Source organism: Mauremys mutica, chromosome 6 (assembly GCF_020497125.1).
Source record: "Mauremys mutica isolate MM-2020 ecotype Southern chromosome 6, ASM2049712v1, whole genome shotgun sequence".
Taxonomy (NCBI): Eukaryota; Metazoa; Chordata; order Testudines; family Geoemydidae; genus Mauremys; species Mauremys mutica.
Window position 1 is genome coordinate 123,110,241 of NC_059077.1, and position 21,076 is coordinate 123,131,316.

The 21,076-nt window shown below is 41.9% G+C and overlaps 1 protein-coding gene across 1 annotated transcript in view; it reads left to right on the top strand.

Annotated features, from left to right (window-relative positions):
* The window catches only part of PIGG (phosphatidylinositol glycan anchor biosynthesis class G), a 134,176-nt gene that overhangs the window by 58,749 nt on the left and 54,351 nt on the right, over positions 1-21,076 (top strand). Inside the window, exons 9-10 of the mRNA XM_045022088.1 lie at positions 3,260-3,714; positions 19,945-20,136. Of these exons, the coding sequence (XP_044878023.1) occupies positions 3,260-3,714; positions 19,945-20,136 (647 nt within the window). The remainder of the gene's footprint in view (positions 1-3,259; positions 3,715-19,944; positions 20,137-21,076) is intronic.

The window sequence follows — 21,076 nt, forward strand, 5'->3', positions numbered from 1 at the left end:
ATTCACCATATTTATTTCTATATTATGTCCCTATCCTCTACCCCATTTTGACTTCTAGGTTGTAAGCCTTCGAGAACAGGAATTGTCTTACCTAAATCTGTACAGTGCCCAGCGCAATGGGGCTCCAGTCCTGATCGGCATCTTGAAGCACTACCATAATGTTTATTAATAGTCAGAAAAGCCACAACAATGCAACCAGGATTAATATCAGTCCTGACTAATCTATTTTTCTTACTGTTTCCTAGACCTTGAGAATGCATGAGATGTGCTGATGTGTAGAGGGATGGTTTGGTTACTAGTGTAATTCTGCAGAAGTAATTGGCTCTGCAACAGGAGTATTTTGTCACACTAAGCTGCTGCACTGAAACTGTATTCACATGGGCATAGAAATGGAGCAAGTTTGGAGAAACACCAGAAACTTGCCCATTAGTTTGATCGCTCCCATAAAGTTGTTTCATGATTCCCCAGTGACTTACATTTCAATTGCTTCCAATGTATGAAGCTTACTGTTGTGTCAAGGTGCTGCTAATCATAAGGTACGAGACATAAATACATATATATATTTCTGTAAGAGAAGTGTTAAATCTTTAAAAGAAAACACATACATTGTCTGATAGGAGGGTGAAGGGATCTGAGATTCCTGTAGCTTCTGAGGGCGTGGGTTGGCGACACTTCCTGGTCCCTTAAATACAGAACTGAATGCATTGGCGTTGCTGCGACTTAAATCTCCTGTGGTCTAATGACATGCTTACGCACAATTCGATCTGAATGCATTTTCACTCTTTGGGTCTCTCTGCTGAGACTGTTAAACAAGAGGTTAGTGCTAATACTGGTGGTTGCTGTGATGTAACCTAGTCTGTTAACTGGAATGAATAAGTTTTAGTACATAATCCACCAAACAGGCTTCAGATGATAGTAAGTTTAGATCACTGACTTGGGATATATTTCAGCTGGAAACTCTCCTTCAGTTGAAATTTGAATTCTGTATCATCACATTCTGTAATTTTAATTTGTAAATGCAGAGGTTTTGGTGTAATGTGCTCCTTTACCCCCCAACCATACACACACGCGGTCCATGCTGTTAGTATGAATTAATAATATCTAATAGGTACTTCAGGTACATCACCTGCCCTGTTTATTCTGCTCACGAACTCCAGGCGGTGAATAACAAAGACTACATTTAGACTTTGCACAGCTTGGTTCCCACAAATCAAAACTCCAGATTTAGTCTTAATTAGATGCTGAAGCTAAACTTATTACCTGCTACCTGATTAGATATAGGTTTAATTTTTGGGTGAAAATTCATAACTTGTTAGCAAATCTTACAAGGTAAGCCAACATTTTGGACTTTGCATTGGAAAACATGGAGATAGTCAACATCATGAGAGTGAAAAATCTGATATACATGGTCTACTTCTGAAGTCAGTACTTAATGGCACATAAACAATAACTATGTCCAACACTTACCACACAGCAGTATCTGAGATAATGAAGATACTTTGTAAGTACAGGAAAAAATTGTGATCTCTCACATACAGTACTAATGTTTAATTTTTGGCAAATGTTTTTCTGATAGAGATTAAACCCTGCAGTGGTTATTAGGACAAGCTATTTAAGGTGAAATCACTGACCATGCAAAACCAAACGTGATGAGCACAAACTAGTTTTCTTGTAAGCATCTCAGGGTTGAACTGTGTCCTCCATGTAATCAGAACTGTCAAATTAACTGTAGGAGGTGCTTGTTCCTGGGCGAACACTTTTTAAATTTAATAACAGCTGCGTAGAGTAGAAAAACTTGATTACTTAGCTAGGCTGATATGTATCTGTCTACAGAGGGTGCCCGGTTTTCCGCACACCACGACCAGTGCTTTTAGCAAGGTACTCTATGCAACAAAATATTACGTCCTGGGCCATTGCAGCTAGTCACCATCTTCAGATACAATGACTTGACCATTACGTTAATTTTCAACCATGTCAAATAGCACAGTAAGCTGTAGTGTGTGCTTTCCATACATACCGCCTTTCTCCTACCCGCACAGCTGTGAACTGTTGCTTAGGAAATTAAATCCATTCTGAATTGAGCAACACCAGTGGTCTTCAGACTTCATGATTTTATATATTTAATAGACTATCACTTTACTGTCTTTGGTTGCCTGTTGTAAGGGAGAGAGGTCTAAAAAAGAACTAAAGCTTAGAAATCGGAGTGCAGTTTACACAGTTTTGAGGAAAGTACATTTGACTAGTCTGTATAAAGTTCCTGGATATTCAGTGCTCAGCGCTCACAGGGGCAAGTGTAGGAGCACATACCTAAGAAAATGAATATGCATTCAGAGAACTTTGTTTTTAAGTATAAATAATTTACCATGTTTGGGATTTGGCTTTAAAATGGTCTCTGTACTGTTCTTTAAAGTATCGATAGTTCTTATTCACGATATGTTCTTTCTTTAGTGTATTTCCCAACCGAGAAAATTACTTAAAATGAAAAGAAAGGATTGTTCGGGCAGCACTTCTCCCAAAGTGCTCATTGGCATGCTTCGCAAGTAGATAGCCCTCTCTTCCCAGCTGTGGGCACTGAGGATGGTTCCGTGTAGCCGCAGCAAGCAGAAAACTGAAATAATGAAGAAATCAGGCCAAGAGGATTGTTGTTGTAGCCATATATAACATGTGAAATACACATTTAAACACCCACTATTTAACAGACTCTTTATCATGAAATAAATACGCAGTTCAGTTTGCAAGGTAACAATAGGCAGCAAGATGTCTGAAATAGCTGCTGGTAATTTGAGATGATTTTTTCACTTTATCAAACCAAGAATGAATAGAGCACTAGAGCAGTGCTTGTTAGTGGTATCTCTACTCAGTTTTTTGATTGCTGCAAGAGTTCTATTTTTAGATCTATTGATGTGCAGCAAGCAAGAGCTGCTCCACGCCTTCTGTCACAAGATTGTAGAGAACCTGAAGCTGAAGTGTGTATTGGTGATTATTCAGAGAGACGTTCGTTACCTTGAGGAGATATAAAATGACTTAAAATAGAATAATTAAATGTGTTATGATGCCAACTCAGTGGATTACACTAAAATTAACCTTATTTAAGAGTAAAAAGTTCAGAAAATGCCATTGAGAAAAATTACATAATTTGTCTTTTTGCTTAGGATTTGTTGTCACTGAAGAAGTCGCTGTAAGCACATTTTAAACACACACTGAAGTAATTATATGTTTTTCAGATTATTTCACCAGTGACACATTTTTCTGTTCACAGAACCCAGCTGTCTCCAATTCCAGCTGGTCAGAACTAGATGTACTCATGTTGGCAGGAACTGTTGGCCATGCCGTGAGCCTGGGAGCAAGCAGCTTTGTTGAAGAGGAGCACCAAACCTGGTATTTTCTTATCAATACTCTTTGCCTGGCACTGTGCCAGGAAATTTGTAGACACTACTTTCTTGTGAAAGAATGTGATCTTCAGCTTAGTACTGCTGTGAAACAAAATTTTGAAGATATTGAGGAAACCGCCCAGTGCAGGAATGTTGATATACCATCATGTGACTCAAAATTGGGCAAAGTCACCTCTTCAGGTGAATTTCTAAGAGGCTCAGAAAAGTGGATGGGTTTAGCAAGTCCATGGATCATCCTTATTTGCTGTCGGTTACTTCGTTCCTTAAATCAGACGGGAGTTCAGTGGGCTCATCGACCCGACTTCGGACATTGGTTGACAAGGTAAGTATCTTAGTTGGATAATAGTTCCTGCTTACTTAGAATGTCATGTCTGTCTTTGTGTTTTAGCTAAGGTGACAATGATTTAATATTCTGTAAATAGAAAATACTGTAAATAGTTGAAGGAAGTGAGTATTAAGTGCTGTGGGAGGTTTTCACTATTTTTACAACTATTCTTGTTGGAGTAGTTGTCTTGTGTAATGTATTTACCACCACTAGGCATATGTCCTTAGCACTAATCAAGATTTATAATCTAATCCTTGAAAACTTTAAAGCATGGTTTTTTAATCAGCGGTTTAATGTTCTTCAATAACCAGGGCCAACTCCAGGCACCAGCTAAGGAAGCAGGTGCTTGGGGTGGCCAGTACCAAGGGGCAGCACTCTGGCTGCTACTGGGGCGGCACGTCCGGGTCTTCAGCGGCAATTCGGCGGAGGGTCCCTCAGTCCCTCATTCCTGGTTTGTTTGTTTTTTTTGCCGCTTGGGGCGGCAGAAAACCTGGAGCCGGCCCTGTCAATAACTAAGTCATCAGTGGCTGGCATAGTATATAGAGACTCGTGTAATAGAATTAATGTATATTATTTAAAGCAGAACATTCAATGCGTAATTCCTAACTTGCAGGTACCAGTGACATAGGGAAGGATAGGAGAGAGGTCCTGGAGGCCAAATTTAGGCTGCTAGGTAAGAGATTGAAGTCCAGGACCTCCATGGTAGCATTCTCTGAGATGCTCCCAGTTCCACGCGCAGGGCCAGTTAGACAGGCAGAACTGGAGTCTCAATGCATGGATGAGGCGATGATGTAGGGAGAAGGTGTTTAGATTTATTAGGAACTGGGGAAACTTTTGGGAAAGGGGGAGCCTATACAGGAAGGATGGGCTCCACTTAAACCAAAATGAAACCAGATTGCTGGCACTTAACATTAAAAAGGTCGTTGAGCATTTTTTAAACTAAGGGCTGGGGGAAAGCCGACGGGTGCAGAGGAGCACATGGTTTGGACATCCGTTAGGGGAGGATCTATTAATAGAGAATCCCTATGTCCTAGTGAGGACGAGAGGATGGAAAATGGTAAAATAATAGGAAATAAGCAGTGAGAGGCAAAAAGGCATCCTTTAAAAAATAGAAATTAAATCCTAGTGAGGAAAACAGAAAGGAGCATAAACACTGGCAAATGAAGCGTAAAAATACAATTAGGAAGGCCAAAAAAGAATTTGAGGAACAGTTAGCCAAAGACTCAAAAAATAATAGCAAATGTTTTTTTAAGTACATCAGAAGCAGGAAGCCTGCTAAACAACCAGTGGGGCCACTGGACGATCGAGATGCTAAAGGAGCACTCAAGGACGATAAGATCATTGCGGAGAAACTAAATGAATTCTTTACATAGGTCTTCACAGCTGAGGATGTGAGGGAGATTCCCAAACCTGAGCCATTCTTTTTAGGTGACAGATCTGAGGAACTGTCCCAGATTGAGGTATCATTAGAGGAGGTTTTGGAACAAATTGATAAATTAAACAGCAATAAGTCACCAGGACCAGATGGTATTCACCCAAGAGTTCTGAAGGAACTCAGATGTGAAATTGCAGAACTACTACCTGTAGACTGTAACCTGTCACTTAAATCAGTTTCTGTACCAGATGACTGGAGGATAGCTAATGTGACGCCAATTTTTAAAAAGGGCTCCAGAGGTGATCTCGGCAATAACAGGCCTGTAAGCCTGACTTCAGTACCTGGCAAACTGGTTGAAACTATAATAAAGAACAATATTGTCAGATATATAGATGAACATAATTTGTTTAGGAAGAGTCAACATGGTTTTAGTAAAGGGAAATCATGCCTCACCAAATCTACTAGAATTCTTTGAGGGGGTCAACAAGCATGTGGACCAAGGGGATCCAGCGGATATAGTGTACTTAGTTTTTCAGAAAGCCTTTGACAAGGTCCCTCACCAAAGGCTCTTACGCAAAGTAATCTGCCATGGGATAAGAGGGAAGATGATCTCATGGATTGGTAACTGATTAAAAAATAGGAAACAAAGGGTAGGTATAAATGGTCAGTTCTTAGAATGGAGAGAGGTAAATAGTGGTGTCCCTCAGGGGTCTGTTCTGGGACCAGTACTGTTCAACATATTCATAAATGATCTGGAAAAAGGGGTAAACAGTGAGGTGGCAAAATTTGCAGATGATACAAAATTACTAAGGATAGTTAAGACCCAGGCAGACTGTGAAGAGCTACAAAAGGATCTCTCAAAACTGGGTGACTGGGCAACAAAATGGCAGATGAAATTTAATGTTGATAAATGCAAAGTAATGCACATTGGAAAGCATAATCCCAATTATACATATAAAATGATGGGGTCTAAACTGGCTGTTACCACTCAAGAAAGAGATCTTGGAGTCATTGTGGATAGTTCTCTGAAAACATCCACTCATTGTGCAGCAGCAGTCAAAAAAGTGAACAGAATGCTGGGAATAATTAAGAAAGGGATAGATAATAGGACAGAAAATATCATGTTGCCTCTATATAAATCCATGGTATGCCCACATCTTGAATACTGTGTGCAGATGTGGTCGCCCCATCTCAAAAAAGATATATTGGAATTGGAAAAGGTTCAGAAAAGGGCAACAAAACTGATTAGGGGTATGGAACAGCTTCCGTATGAGGGGAGATTAATAAGACTGGGACTTTTCAGCTTGGAAAAGAGATGGCTATGGGGAGATATGATTGAGGTCTGTAAAATCATGACTGGTGTAGAGAAAGTAGATAAGGAAGTGTTGTTTACTACTTCTCATAACACAAGAACTAGGCGTCACCAAATAAAATTAATAGACAACAGGTTTAAAACAAATAAAAGGAATTATTTCTTCACACAATGCACAGTCAACCTGTGGAACTCCTTGCCAGAGGATGTTATGAAGGCCAAGCCCATAACAGGATTCAAAAAAGAACTAGATAAATTTATGGAGGATAGGTCCGACAATGGCTATTAGCCAGGATGGGCAGGAATGGTGTCCCTAGCCTCTGGAATGAGTGACAGGGGATGGATCACTTGACGATTGCCTGTTCTGTTCATTCCCTCTGGGGCACCTGTCACTGGACACTGTTGGAAGACAGGATACTGGGCTAGATGGACCTTTGGTCAGAGCCAGTAGGGCCATTTTTATGTTCTTATAATGGAGAATAATGGTGCTTGGAGTGCTTTCTGATTGGTCACATGGGCTATGGGTGTGGAGGGGAAGGGAGAAAATGTTTCTTAAATCTAACACAATAGGGCATTACATTAGAAATTTGAGGTCATTTATTGGCAATGACTTTAGAAATATTGTGGAGCAGGGTTTTCAGATGTTTTCATTGCATTATTTTAGGTTAATGCAAATTGCAGCAACTACTTATAGTGAGAAGTAATATTAGGAAAGTATTTGTTTTAGGTGTCTTACTGGAATTTAGCAGCTGGACAGGGAAGCAGCACTATGTGACCAACCAGTGCTTTCCAGACCACCATTTAGAAGCCTCTGCTGTGCAATGTGAAGAAATGTCCTCACAACACCTCTTTAGCAACACATGAATTAAAGTGTCATGTATTATTCATCTGAGCATATGACTTGTTGAGACCAGTTTCCTACTAGAAAACCACACTGAGGGAATGTGCATTTGCTGTGACAAAAACTGGGACTTTCTGACTAGCAAATAGATGTGGACTTTTTTAGTCCAACTTCTCCATCCTGAGACTAGCAGAAAGATTAAGGAATGAACGTTAAATTTGTCGTGTAGTCTGAAGTGACACATAGAGGGCTTCTCTAGGGGGATCAAGTTTGAGAGGCTGCTTGTAAGAGTTACAATAGACATTGGGTTAGTTACGGTCTAATGAAGTCTATTAACTTCTGAAGTATCTTTCTTGTGTACATACAAAGGATTAATTTGCCCCTGATTCTGTGGGGTGGGGGAGGTACAAGGAGACTACTATCCCACCACCCCCTTTTCACGACTATGGAGTCGGGGCACAATGGCAGCCCTTGTACTCCTTGGCACACCTTCCTGGGGGTTCTGCAGCTACCCACTCCCACAGGTGGGAATATAAAGACCATCTTGGCAAATCAGTTACCAATAATGGATGCTCTTCAAAATGTGAATACACAGAACCAAAACATCTGCCCACTTTTTCTTCTCCTCACTGTCCTACTCTTTTAATGACTCAGGAATTTATGGAAGGAACTGAGCTGGGGCGAATGTAATCTCTCAATTCAATAGAAGCACTACACTAAACTCTTATTGTAGCCAAGCGGGGCACAGACACCTGCAGCAGCACTCTGCCCCAGCACTGCAAACCTAATCCTGGCCTAATGTGGAGTGGTGTGCCCTGCACACTCCCCCTCCCCCACTATGGTGGGCTCCTGTGCTCTGGGGCTCTCTCTTCCAGGTTTTATGACCTGGCACACAGGCTTGCAGCACCACCAGGGTTGTGGCTTTAATGGGGGTTCATGATTTCTGTGGGTGCAATTGAATCCATGAAGGCCTGCTAAAACTGCCACTGGAACTGCGGCATGTAGTGATTGTACTGTGTCTTACAGTTCTGTGAGTGGGAATGTCTGTGATCCCAACAGGCAGTGCTTTTCTAGAAGGTTCCTGAACCTTATTGGTACGTGATCTACATCCCATAAGTGTGAACATGAAGCCAACATTCATAAAGAACTACATTCACTAGCAAGTAACGGTTCTTTCTGTCTCTTCTATGCCCTCTAGAAGCCTCTTAGCTACTCTGAGGCAGAGGAAAGAGGCCTCTGGTACCCTCCCTCTCCATCACTGAGTTCTGAAGAGCTGAGTAAAAATTATACCAATCATATTAATCGTGCTCTGTTTCTGTTTGGAGGAAACCATGAGCATTAATGGAGATGGTGAAACAGTTGATCTGCAGGCTAAAGATGGCAATACTTCATCAGTTTACATTTAGTCAGTTTTGATTTTCTTTGCAGCTGGTAAGTGCTGGTAGCACTACCTGTTAAGGTTGCCTGACACTTCCTATTCTAAGACCCTGTATTTAGTTGCTTGTAACTTTTCCTAAACTGCAACATTTGGGGATGAAATTTTCCATGACAAGTGTCTGCCTCATGCTGAATATTTTTTCAAAATTTCAGAGAAAACAGTTCAGCAGTTTCTGAGAATGAGGCTAGGGAAAAATACATTTTGGTAATTAAAAAAAATATGGTGACCTTTTGTTAGAGAAGTTCTAATGCCCCCATGTTTTGGAGCAGGGACTTGAAATTTGGCAGGGGGTGGCTTTTGTCATCTCCATGAAACCTGCCCACATTTGGCCAACTGATAAGCTTTTGAAAAGTTGCAGTTTGCACACGCCCAGAAGAGATTTGATAGACCTTAACACCTGAAGTCTCAAAAGATTCCATCCTCACCGAGCATACTCCAGCCTCTCAACTCCTAGTTTTGACCAGACTGTATATGCAGACTGGGACAGGAAGCCATGAAGGCGGGAGAGATGGGGGCTTGGAGTCAGTTGGCTGGGCAGGTCTCTGAGACTGGATGAGGAGCTGGGGGGAGACAGGTGAGGAACTGTGAAGGGGGAACTGGGACTGCTAGGCAAGTTGACTGGCATTGAATAAGGAGAGGGGGTGATTAGGTGGTTCTAGTGGTTTATAAAATTGTTTGTTAGACAGATTTGTATAATACGCTTCTAGTTGAGCCAGTGGTAATAGAAATTTATATATCTAGTCTTAGCAAAATAAGTATAAATGAAAACACTAGTGAAACCAGTCCTACTATTTCAGTGTCAGATATAGTGTCTCTAACTGTGTACACTTCCCTTCTCATTTGAAAAAGTGAAGATCTTCTTTTGCTTGGGAAAAGCCTATCAGCTCTTGTAAATATCTGTTTTGGTGTCTTTCCTCAGGTCTGAGATGTGCATTCTCCTTATGGGGAAACTCATCAGTTTCTAGCTGGTGAGAATTTGCTCCTCTCTGTACAGAATGACACTCAAAAAGGCCTTCCACCAGCCATGCTATGCCCTCATTCCACCTTTACAATGCTCAGATCGTCCTAGACCTGTCACTGGAAACCTTTGTGCTTTCAGGCTGTGCTTCTCCCATCTCACGCAGTAGGACTCTAGTATGTGAGCATCCATTAATCCTCCAGTCCCAGTTATAACAGGGTATCTCATGCAACTTGTTCTCTTCAGAATGCCATCGCTACTTGAAATCAGGGCAGATGCTTCATCCCGTAAGAAGAGTTTGGCTGTAACCTTTGAAACAGCTCCCTGAGCTCTAGTGTGCAGGAAGAATCTTTGTCAGGATACTTGTAACTCTAACCATGACCCTGAACTTAGGGTTGACTGTTCAGCACACTCAGAAGAGCCAGAGGTCCTGATAGCAAAAAAAAAAAAAAAATGTCTTTTGAATTATACAAGTGAAAAGCTCCCTTTCTCTTCATCTGCACTCTAACATGCTAGATATAATTAATTTCAGGTGTGGGTACAAGGAAAAAACATAAGACATGAGTATTTTGATGAGATGTGTATTTTAATTTGTATATTCATTCTGTCTCAGTTATAAAAATCTATCCTTTCTGTGGATGTGGCTGATAAAATAAAATAAAAAAAATTGGCACTTAGATTTGTTTGAGGTAGAAGAGCTAGCTCTCAAACTACCATCTACTTGACCTGTCTAGTTATTCAGAAAGACCTAAATAAAAAAGTCATCACAGCAGTGTTGGAGTTAAGCTGAGTATGGAGTATGTCATAATGCCAGCAGGCTCCTATATTTCAGGTGCTGCCTGTGCAATACTGCATCAGACTGTGCCCAAGCTAGCAGCAGTGGCAACTGTAGGGATATCTGCAATGTAACATTTTTGGACTGAAGAGTTAGGTCTGACTGCATTTGCATCCTATCTTGGACCTGAAACTCTTCAAGTAAATGTTGAAGAGTGTTTAGTCCATCAGGACTATCTTTTTTACTCTAGAAATATCCTTCTGCAGACCTGAAGAATGTTCATCTGCATCATCCTGTCTGGCTGACACAGTGGCATTCTCTACAGTTGGTCTTGAGGCATTATAGCTTTGGCATTGTCTCAGGTTATTTCCATCGAGAGCTTGATGATACTGGTGACCATTTTCCTACTAATATTTTGATCAGGGTTAAGCTGAAATGTTTTCCTTTGCAGTACAGGCTCAGAGGTAGACTGTAATAAACCGAACAGCATAAAGCTCTTTTCTCTTTCCTGAAAGTGCGCCATTCTGTAAGGGTCGCTTTTCCTCCCTTTTTTAGCGCCTGATGCTTGTTTTTTTTGCCAAGTGAACTTTTTTAAAATCAGAATTTTACTTGGAGCCATTATATCCCGGTAGTTTTAGATGTAGCCCATCCAGTCTTCCCTATATCCAGCCTTGTGGTTTGGCTGCAGGATAAATCAGTAAAGTTTTCTCCTTTATTGACTTTTTAAAGATCAGGGGCCAACCTCAGGCTAACTTTTGCCTACAATGCTAAGGAGATGTTGAGGAGCAAGATTCTCTACCTTTGCTTGTGGAAGGCAAATTGAGTTTTATGTGCTCCTTGCCCAGTTAGAAATTCTAGAAGCAAAACTCAAAAAATACATTTGCCTAAAACACTTTGAAATCAGCTGTTAGGGATGAGATCAATACCCAATCAATAAAGCATTCTGTTCAGTTTGCCAAGGGGCAATATGAAAACCAATGAGGCAATTTCCTAACAGTGGAGCCAAAAACTGTTTTAGTGAAAAATTACATAAAATAAAGGATCTGTGACCGTAAACTGCCACTGGAGAAAATGGAAGGAAAAACACAAGCCATTTTGGGAAGCTACATTTACCAAGAAGTAACTGTAGAAAGTTTGACTACTTCAGGAACTAGATCTAGGGGATGGTCCAGCTGGCCTCAGTTGTCTGTTTAAGCCTGACCATAGTCTGCTGGGAGTGGGAGCAGTCTGGGGCCCTGTACAGTCCAGGCTCAGTCATTTCACTCTGGGCATATCCGGAGAGCCAACACCAGAGGACAGCATGCTATTTGAAGGAGTGCCAGGAAAAGACAACACCAGATTGAAGAGTACTGATGGTGAGGAGAAGCAGCATCCTGAAAAGAAGGTCCTGAATTTGGGATTTTAGCAGCACAGGCTGGGACCCATCTCACTGTTTTTCATTTCTGTTAAGTCTAAAGACTTTGATAAAAAACTTGGAGCACACTAAACATGGGAAGCTTATGGGGAAATGGAACTCAATGCACCTGAATGCAAGTGTAGGTGAAATAAATACTGATGTGTTTTGGTTAAGAAATGCTGCATCTTTGGCTTCCTGTTTCCCACCATTTCTGGGGTGATCAGTTCATCCTGGTCCACCAGTGAGAACCTGTTGAGAGGAACTTATCAGCTTTTTCCAACAGCAATTGCTTGTATTCTGACAGAGTATGACTTGCCCTGGGTGTCTGTATACACAGGGATAAAGAAAAACCCTGTGGCTGGCCTGGGTCAATTGACTCAGGCTTGCAGGGCGTGGGTTCCAGGGCTGAAAAATTGCTGTGGTCAGGATGGAGAGTCCTAGAGCTCCGGTTCTAGCCCAAGCTCGAACGTCTACACAGCAGTTTTTAGCCTTGACGCCTGAGCCCCATGAGAGTGAGTCAGCTGACCTGGGCCACCCGTGGCCGTGCTATGGGGATTTTATCCCTTTATAGACATACCCTAAAAGTGAAAAGGTAAAATAGCTCCAATTAACCAGCTAGATAGAGGCACCAGGTAGTTGATGTGATGTCTTCTGACAAGTTGGTTCTTGACCTAGGTCTGCTTTCCTTTGATTTATAGAGATCCAAATATCCATGAGGTTAAAAAGATGGGACACATTTACGTATATAGCATGTTGCTGTTCTTAAATTCATGTTATGGGACTTCCCCTGAACTTGAGGATGCTGGAAAAACATTCAAGTGGGATGGAAAAGAGAAACAAGTGGCCACATTTTTTTCCCCCCTACTTGAAGACATTAAACTTGTTCTAATGGGGCACTTACACTGGTGTTCATTCATATTGGGTGGGTCTAGCTTTTTAATACATTAGTTTTTGGTATGTACATACTACCCTTGGTTCCATACAAAGGATGAATAGATTGTCTTAATGTAACAGAGTAGTATTTTGACCTTTTCCCCTTTCTTGCGAGAATTCAGTGCAAACCTTTTGGCTCTCCAAAGTTATGTTAACAGCATTACAAAAACATAAGGCATATGCAATGTCATATAAAAGGTGATAAAAACATAGTTACAAATTCTCAATCAACGCATTAAAATTGTTGTGTGTGCTGAATAGTTGTAGTTTACCATCTGCCCTCTCCCTTTTTCTGATTTTCTTGGTTTTTATGTCACAAGCTTCTCTCCAGTGTATTTTTCACCTTTCTTATTTGTCAGCCAAAGAGGGCCTTGAGAGACCCATGCAAGGCTTTGCCTTCTCTATCAGGGAAATGCATGGCCTATAGAGCACTGTCACGACGGACCAAGGAGCAAGGAGGGCATTTCACTGTAAATATATTGCTGGACTAACCCTTAGGAAAACAAATTACACATAATTACAAGCTGCAAAGCTTACTATATGTACCCTCGAAGGGTGTCTTTCAAAAATATATTATTCTTTAACAACAAAAAATCAATTTACTGTGGGAAGTGTTGGGTACGTTGTACTAATATGTACAGCACATTAGTAAAATGAAAGTAAACAAGTGGAAATGGCTTTGCTTGCCTAAAATAAAAATCATGAGCTCATTTATCATTCCTTTCACTCTGCCTATATTTGCACTGGTCAGAAGAGGTCAAAGCTGGTAAACAAATGCATTCTGTCTCCATTGGAACAGCAAGAGACTAGAAACATAGTGAAAAGTGGCTGGTGTAATAAGAAACGAATAGAAAGGCATTTTTCAGGTTCTTTCCCCAGAAACATGTTGCATCTAAATTGCATTATGTAGTTTAGGCAAAATGCACTAAATTTCAGCTGAGATTAAAACTAGAATTTTCAAGCATGAATGTCTGAAGTTAGATATCTAAATCATTAAGCACCTCAGTAAATGGGCATTGTGTTCCCAGGGGGTTTTACCCTGGCGATAAAGGGTCACTTCGCAGGATGATGACGACAGCAGCAACATCTCCCTCAGCAATCGTCTAGGTTCAACAGATGCTAGCTGGCATTCAGGAAATTTTGGAGTATCTGCTACACCTTTAGTCCTCTGGACTGTGTCACAGCTTGTTGAGGGTCCACTTAGCCGTGATCTCAATGTTTCATTCTCCAGTGCAAGGGAAGTCAACTTTCTCGAACTCCATTATAGTGAGATTTCTGAGAGGAGTCATTTGTCTCTACCTACCTGTGAAAGAGCCATTTCTCTTGTGAGACCTTAATACTGTATTCATAGAATCATAGAATCATAGAATCTCAGGGTTGGAAGGGACCTCAGGAGGTCATCTAGTCCAACCCCCTGCTCAAAGCAGGACCAAACCCAACTAAATCATCCCAGCCAGGGCTTTGTCAAGCCTGACCTTAAAAACCTCTAAGGAAGGAGATTCCACTACCTCCCTAGGTAACCCATTCCAGTTCTTCACCACCCTACTAGTGAAAAAGTTTTTCCTAATATCCAACCTAAACCTCCCCCTCTGCAACTTGAGACCATTACTCCTTGTTCTATCATCTTCTACCACTGAGAACAGTCTAGATCCATCCTCTTTGGAACCCCCTTTCAGGTAGTTGAAAGCAGCTATCAAATCCCCCGTCATTCTTCTCTTCTGCAGACTAAACAATCCCAGTTCCCTCAGCCTCTCCTCATAAGTCATGTGCTCCAGTCCCCTAATCATTTTTGTTGCCCTCCGCTGGACTCTCTCCAATTTATCCACATCCTTCTTGTAGTGTGGGGCCCAAAACTGGACACAGTACTCCAAATGAGGCCTCACCAGTGCTGAGTAGAGGGGGATGATCACATCCCTTGATCTGCTGGAAATGCCCCTACTTATACAACCCAAAATGCCATTAGCCTTCTTGGCAACAAGGGCACACTGTTGACTCATATTCAGCTTTTCGTCCACCGTAACCCCTAGGTCCTTTTCTGCAGAACTGCTACCCAGCCATTCGGTCCCTAGTCTGTAGCAGTGCATGGGATTCTTCCGTCCTAAGTGCAGGACTCTGCACTTGTCCTTGTTGAACCTCATCATATTTCTTTTGGCCCAATCCTCTAATTTGTCTAGGTCCCTCTGTATCCTATCCCTACCCTCCAGTGTATCAACAACTCCTCCCAGTTTAGTGTCATCTGCAAACTTGCTAAGGGTGCAGTCCACACCATCCTCCAGATCGTTAATGAAGATATTGAACAAAACCGGCCCCAGCATCGACCCTTGGGGCACTCCACTTGATACCGGCTGCCATCTAGACATGGAACCATTGATCACTACCCGTTGAGCCCGACCATCTAGCCAGTTTTCTATCCACCTTACCGTCCATTCATCCTGCCCAGACTTCTTTAACTTGCTGGCAAGAATACTGTGGGAGACCGTATCAAAAGCTTTGCTAAAATCCAGAAATAGTACATCCACTGCTTTCCCCTCATCCACAGAGCCGGTTATCTCGTCATAGAAGGCAATTAGGTTAGTCAGGCACTAATCCCTTGGTGAATCCATGCTGACTGTTCCTGATCACTTCCCCTCCTTTAAGTGGTTCAGGATTGATTCCTTGAGGACCTGTTCCATGATTTTTCCAGGGACTGAGGTGAGACTGACTGGCCTGTAGTTCCCTGGATCTTCCTTCTTCCCTTTTTAAAAGATGGGCACTACATTAGCTTTTTTCCAGTCATCCGGGACCTCCCCCGATCGCCATGATTTTTCAAAGATAATGGCCAATGGCTCTGCAATCTCATCGGCCAACTCCTTTAGCACCCTCGGATGCAGCGCATCCGGCCCCATGGACTTGTGCTCGTCCAGCTTTCCTAAATAGCCCCGAACTACTTCTTTCTCCACAGAGAGCTGGTCACCTCCTCCCCATACCGTGCTGCAGAGTGCAGCTGTCTGGGAGCTGACCTTGTCTGTGAAGACAGAGGCAAAAAAAGCATTGAGTACACTAGCTTTCTCCACATCCTCTGTCACTAGGTTCCCTCCCTCATTCAGCAAGGGGCCCACACTTTCCCTGACTTTCTTCCTGTTGCTAACATACCTAAAGAAACTCTTCTTGTTACTCCTAACATCTCCGGCTAGCTGCAACTCCAAGTGTGATTTGGCCTTCCTGATTTCACACCTGCATGCCTGAACAATACTTTTATACTCCTCCCTGGTTATTTGTCCAATCTTCCACTTCTTGTAAGCTGTTCTTTTGTGTTTAAGACGAGCAAGGATTTCACTGTTAAGCCAAGCTGGTCGCCTGCCATATTTACTTCTCTTCCTACACATCGGGATGGTTTGTTCCTGCAACCTCAATAAGGTTTCTTTGAAATACAGCCAGCTTTCCTCGACTCCTTTCCCCGTCATGTTATTCTCCCAGGGGACCTTGCCCATCAGTATTAACTGCCCTTATGGGGCCTCTGAGCCCCTGGCAATCTGTTCTCTGTCTCATCTGTGCCAAATGATAGCCTTTCTTGTTACTATCACATCTGCAAGAAGAGTATAAAAGTTGCCAATGAAACAAATTTGCGGGGTATTGACAATGCAGAGAAGCACTGGAATATCCTACCAGAAGATTTGGATGAACTTGAAAACTGGAATAATAGAAATAGAATTTAATAGTGCAAAATGTAAGGTTACGCTCTTAGGGATAGACTAAACAGGAACTTTTGCTATACGCTGGGTACTTATCAGTTGGAAATAACATAGGAGGAGAAGAAAGACCTGGGAATATTGATGACTGAGTCGCCGGTGTGATGTGGCTGTGAAAAAGGCTAATGCAATCCTAGGATGCATCAGGCAAGGTATTTCCGGTAGAGATAGGGAAGTGTTGTTACCATTATACAAGTTACTGATGAGACCTCATCTGAAATAGTGTGTGCAGTTCTGGTCTTCCATGTTTAAGAAAGATGAATTCAAACTGGCACAGGTGCAGAGAAGGGGGCTACTAGGATGATCAGAGGAATGGAGAACCTACCTTATGAGAGAAGACTTAAGGAGGTTGGCTTGTTTAGCCTAACAGAACAGAGGCTGAGAGGAGATATGATTGCTGTCTATAAATACATCAGAAGGGTAAACACCAGGGAGGAAGTGGAGTTATTTAAGTTAAGGGCCAGTGTTGGCACAAGAACAAATGAGTATAAACTGGCCATCAACAAGTTAAGTCTTGAAATTAGATGAAAGTTTGTAACCATCAGAGGAGTGAAGTTCTGGAACAGTCTTCCAAGGATAGCTCTGGGGGTAAAAAACCTAACTAGTTTCGAGACTGAGATTGATAAATTTACAGAAGGGGTGGTATGGTGAGGTTGCCTACAATTGCGTGTGGCCCATCTGCGACTGCTACGAGCAAATATCTGCCACAGCCAGAGATGGGACACTAGAGGGGGAAGGCTCTGAGTTACTACAATGAATTATTTCCCAGGTATCTGACTGGTGGGTCTCACCAACATGCTCAGGGTCTAACAGATCACCATATTTGGGGTCAGGAAGGAATTTTCCCCCAGGTCAGATTGGCAGAGACTCTGGGTGGGTGTTTTTTTTGCCTTTCTTTGCAGGTTGGGTCCTGGATCATTTACTGGTTTGAACTAGAGTAAACAGTGAATTCTTTGTCACTTGAAGTCTTTAAATCATTATTTGAGGACTTCAGTAACTCAGCCAGAGGTTAGGGGTCTATTACAGGAGTGGGTGGGTGCGGTTCTATGGCCTCTGATGTGCAGGAGGTCAGACTAGATAAATCATGATTGTCCCTTCTGGCCTTAAAGTCTGAGTAAGTCAGCTGACATGCCTTAATGGCAGAGACCCAGTATACTCAGTTTTTCGAAGATAGAGTATGGTCATTCTTTAAGTAGACTCTGAGCATCACCTCCTACCGATGTGGCTTCTGAATCACCTGAGTGGAGTATATGTCTGCAACCACATGAAGAAGAAAAGACTTACCTACCTGTATGGTAACGGTTGTTGTTCGATATGTGAGTGCAGATGTGTATTCCACTCGGATGTGCGCACACCCGCTGCGCTGAAGCTGAAGAACTTTGCCTAGCAGTGCCTGTAGGGTGGTGCTCATGGTCTCTGACTTTTAGCCTCTCCTTAGGTTATTTAAGGGCAGCACCAGCCTGGCCCACCTGAGTTCCTTTGCACTGAATGTCAAGAGTTAAGACTATGATGCAGAGGGGACGGAGGTCAGGTTGTGGAATACATGTCTGCACCCACATCTGGAAGAACAGCTACTGTACAAGTAGGTAACTGATTTATTGCATGCATGTGCACATATAGAGCTGCCGGTGTACATACCATCTTGGGGGTTGCCAAAGCAGTCCACACCACCTTCGCAACATTTCCCAGGCTCTTGAGATCTGAAAAAAGGCTACTGGGGAAGAGACACGGTAAGATTACATCCAGTAAATGTACTTGCTTCTCCTGATGCTCCAGCATCACCCTTCACCTCCCTTCCCCACAAAGAGCACTACCTCCCCTGGGAGCCTCACCAAGCTGGATGGGGAGATGACTGGGTCACATGGAAGGATGAAGAGGGAGTGTTTTCCTTTCATCCCTAGCGTGGCTGACTCCCATCTGTGTAGCTGAAATAGCTGTCTTGTGTTTCCTTGTAGAATTCAAAGAAAAGCAGGTAATAAGGAAAGAAAGCACAACAAAATTTAAGAACTATATATTGAATAAATGAAAGAAACAATTGCCTACTCCCATGCTACAGTGCGGAGCTCATGTTAATATAGCCTAGGTCCAGTGTCAGTCTGCCAGAGGCCGGCAGTCTTTCCCCATAGCATTTCAAAGTGTGAGGGCATGGCAGGGTGTAGCCCCGGTCCTCTCACTGTAGGTGTGATTCTGGCCTGCGCAATCAAAGTCATGGCATTTGGAACAACTACAAAATATTAATATATAGAGATATCAAGTATCAGAGGGGTAGCCATGTTAGTCTGGATCTGTAAAAGCAGCAAAGAATCCTGTGGCACCTTATAGACTAACAGACGTTTTAGAGCCTGAGCTTTCGTGGGTGAATTCTTTGTCACTTGACAAAGTATTTGCATCCGACGAAGTGGGTATTCACCCACGAAAGCTCATGCTCTAAAATGTCTGTTAGTCTATAAGGTGCCACAGGATTCTTTGCTGCTTATATAGAGATGGACATTCAACTGCTGGTTTCCTGCTTGGCTTTTGGGTTCAGTTGCAGATTTAAAAAGGCGGGGGGGGGGGGGGAAGCCTAGATCCCAGTACGGGAAACTTCATATCTCCCCATTGACTATGAGGGTAGCTGAGGTCAGATGAAGTATTCTATCGAATGTGATTTAGGTTTTTCTATAGTGTCTGTGTGCCAGCACTCCCTGTGTTTCAGTATTTGGCAATGGGCAGGGTATTCAGTGTAGAGAGCACTTGACTATGGAATGCATGCCACCTGCTGGTCTAAAAGAGAGAACTTCTGTGCACCTTTAGGGCATGATGCAAGGCCTATGTCTGTCTTGTTTTCTATTTATTGTATTACCATAACACTAGGATTTATAGTCATGGACCAGGACCCCCATTGTACTAATAGGTTTGTTTTGTTTTGGTGGTTGTTCTTATTTTGCTATTGGAGGAAAACTTGGGTGCTACAGTGTTTGTGTGTCCTTAGATGTGATGGCTAAGGAACATTTTATACACTTTATACATCTAAAATTAAATAAAATGTGTATATATATGCTGAGTTATCATTTAAAGAGGTGCGTGTGAAGTACTGTAACAATCCTTGCTGCCTTCTATTAGTTAGAGAAACTAGAGTGCTGTAGTGGAAGTGATAGTGAATTTTCCATGTGTATATAATGTATATAACTATAAAATGTTGGTTTTAAATAATTAGAATTTGTATTATATCATATGAAACTTTGTTTTATCCAGTTAAACCAGACCAGCTAACATATGGTGAGACATGATTACTTTTAAACATGCATGCTTGAATAGAAAACCTCATTAAGAAAATTGTTTTTCTAAAGATATTAAAACATTTGACCACATCTCTGAGAAAGCTAGTAACAGATGTCAGTGCAGTGATTAATTTGGAAATTCAGTACAGTAGCCGGCGCTATGTTAAATGTATTTTAGCAGTAATTATAGATTTTTTTTTTTCTTTTACAGTTCTGAACATAAAGCTGTACTGTCCCTTCTGGCAGCTATCTCCTTAGTTATGATCTTTATTCTGGTTCAGAGGAGATGCTCCCTGGTTTCGAAAATAGCGATGGCACTTGGGCTCTTGGGAGTCTACAGTTACCGGGCAGCCATTGGAAATGTTGTATTTCCATGGCAACAAGACAGCAAAGATATCTCAAAGTAAGTTCATCAGCAGATATGTAAATCAACTTCTAGAACAGTCGTAACACTTTGGATACTGAAAAATAGCACAGTTATCTCTGTTGGAATCCGGCTGTTACGAGCGAAGGGACGGTTCTTTTAAGGATGTGCACTAACAAGTTTCGTGTTATGTCTTTAGATAATTTTTGAGTACAATAAAGTGGCATGTTACTGTACCATATCTCAAATTGGAAACCTGTCAAAGGCTGACACACACACTGACTACCTTGAGGCACAGCTTATTGATCTAGCCAGTTACCATTTTTTTCCATTTCCATTATTTAATCTGTCTTATAAAGATTACTACCTTTGTTGTTTTATTTACTATTGTGTTGATTTGCTACATTTAGTACAGAACAATGCCAAACAGACTTATTTATAACAATGAAATGGTTTACTATTCGACTACAAGGCTAAAAATACATTTAGAAAACAGTTTCCCTTTCTGTTTCTTACAGCTGAGAGTTGTATAATATGCCCTTTCAAGCTGTCATAGATGTCTGCTTTTGGAGTCTAAAGCTTGCAGCGTTATACAACTGAGAACTTTCAAAGCTAAGAGTTTTGAGTCTCCTTTCCCACCACAACTGTCAGCAGGTGATAAGTTGTTTACCATGTGAGAGGAAACAACCCAATGATGCTTCTATTCACGAGGGCTTTTTTCCTCATACTCAGCATTAGCTACTTTTGGAGTGCTGGAGAGTAGCTTTGATTCTTTTATAACCTACCTGATAGTTTTCATTTTTTATTGTGCTATAGCTGGACCTGCAGCTCCAACATGTTCTAAAGGGAGCATCAGAATTATGGGAAACCCCCAGGATGCATTCCTGTAGTCTTTTGGGGGAAATTGTAGAAAGATGATTGGCTTGTGGCTAGAATAAATTGTGCAGAGATCACTTAGAATTTGACCTGAGTCTGGGTA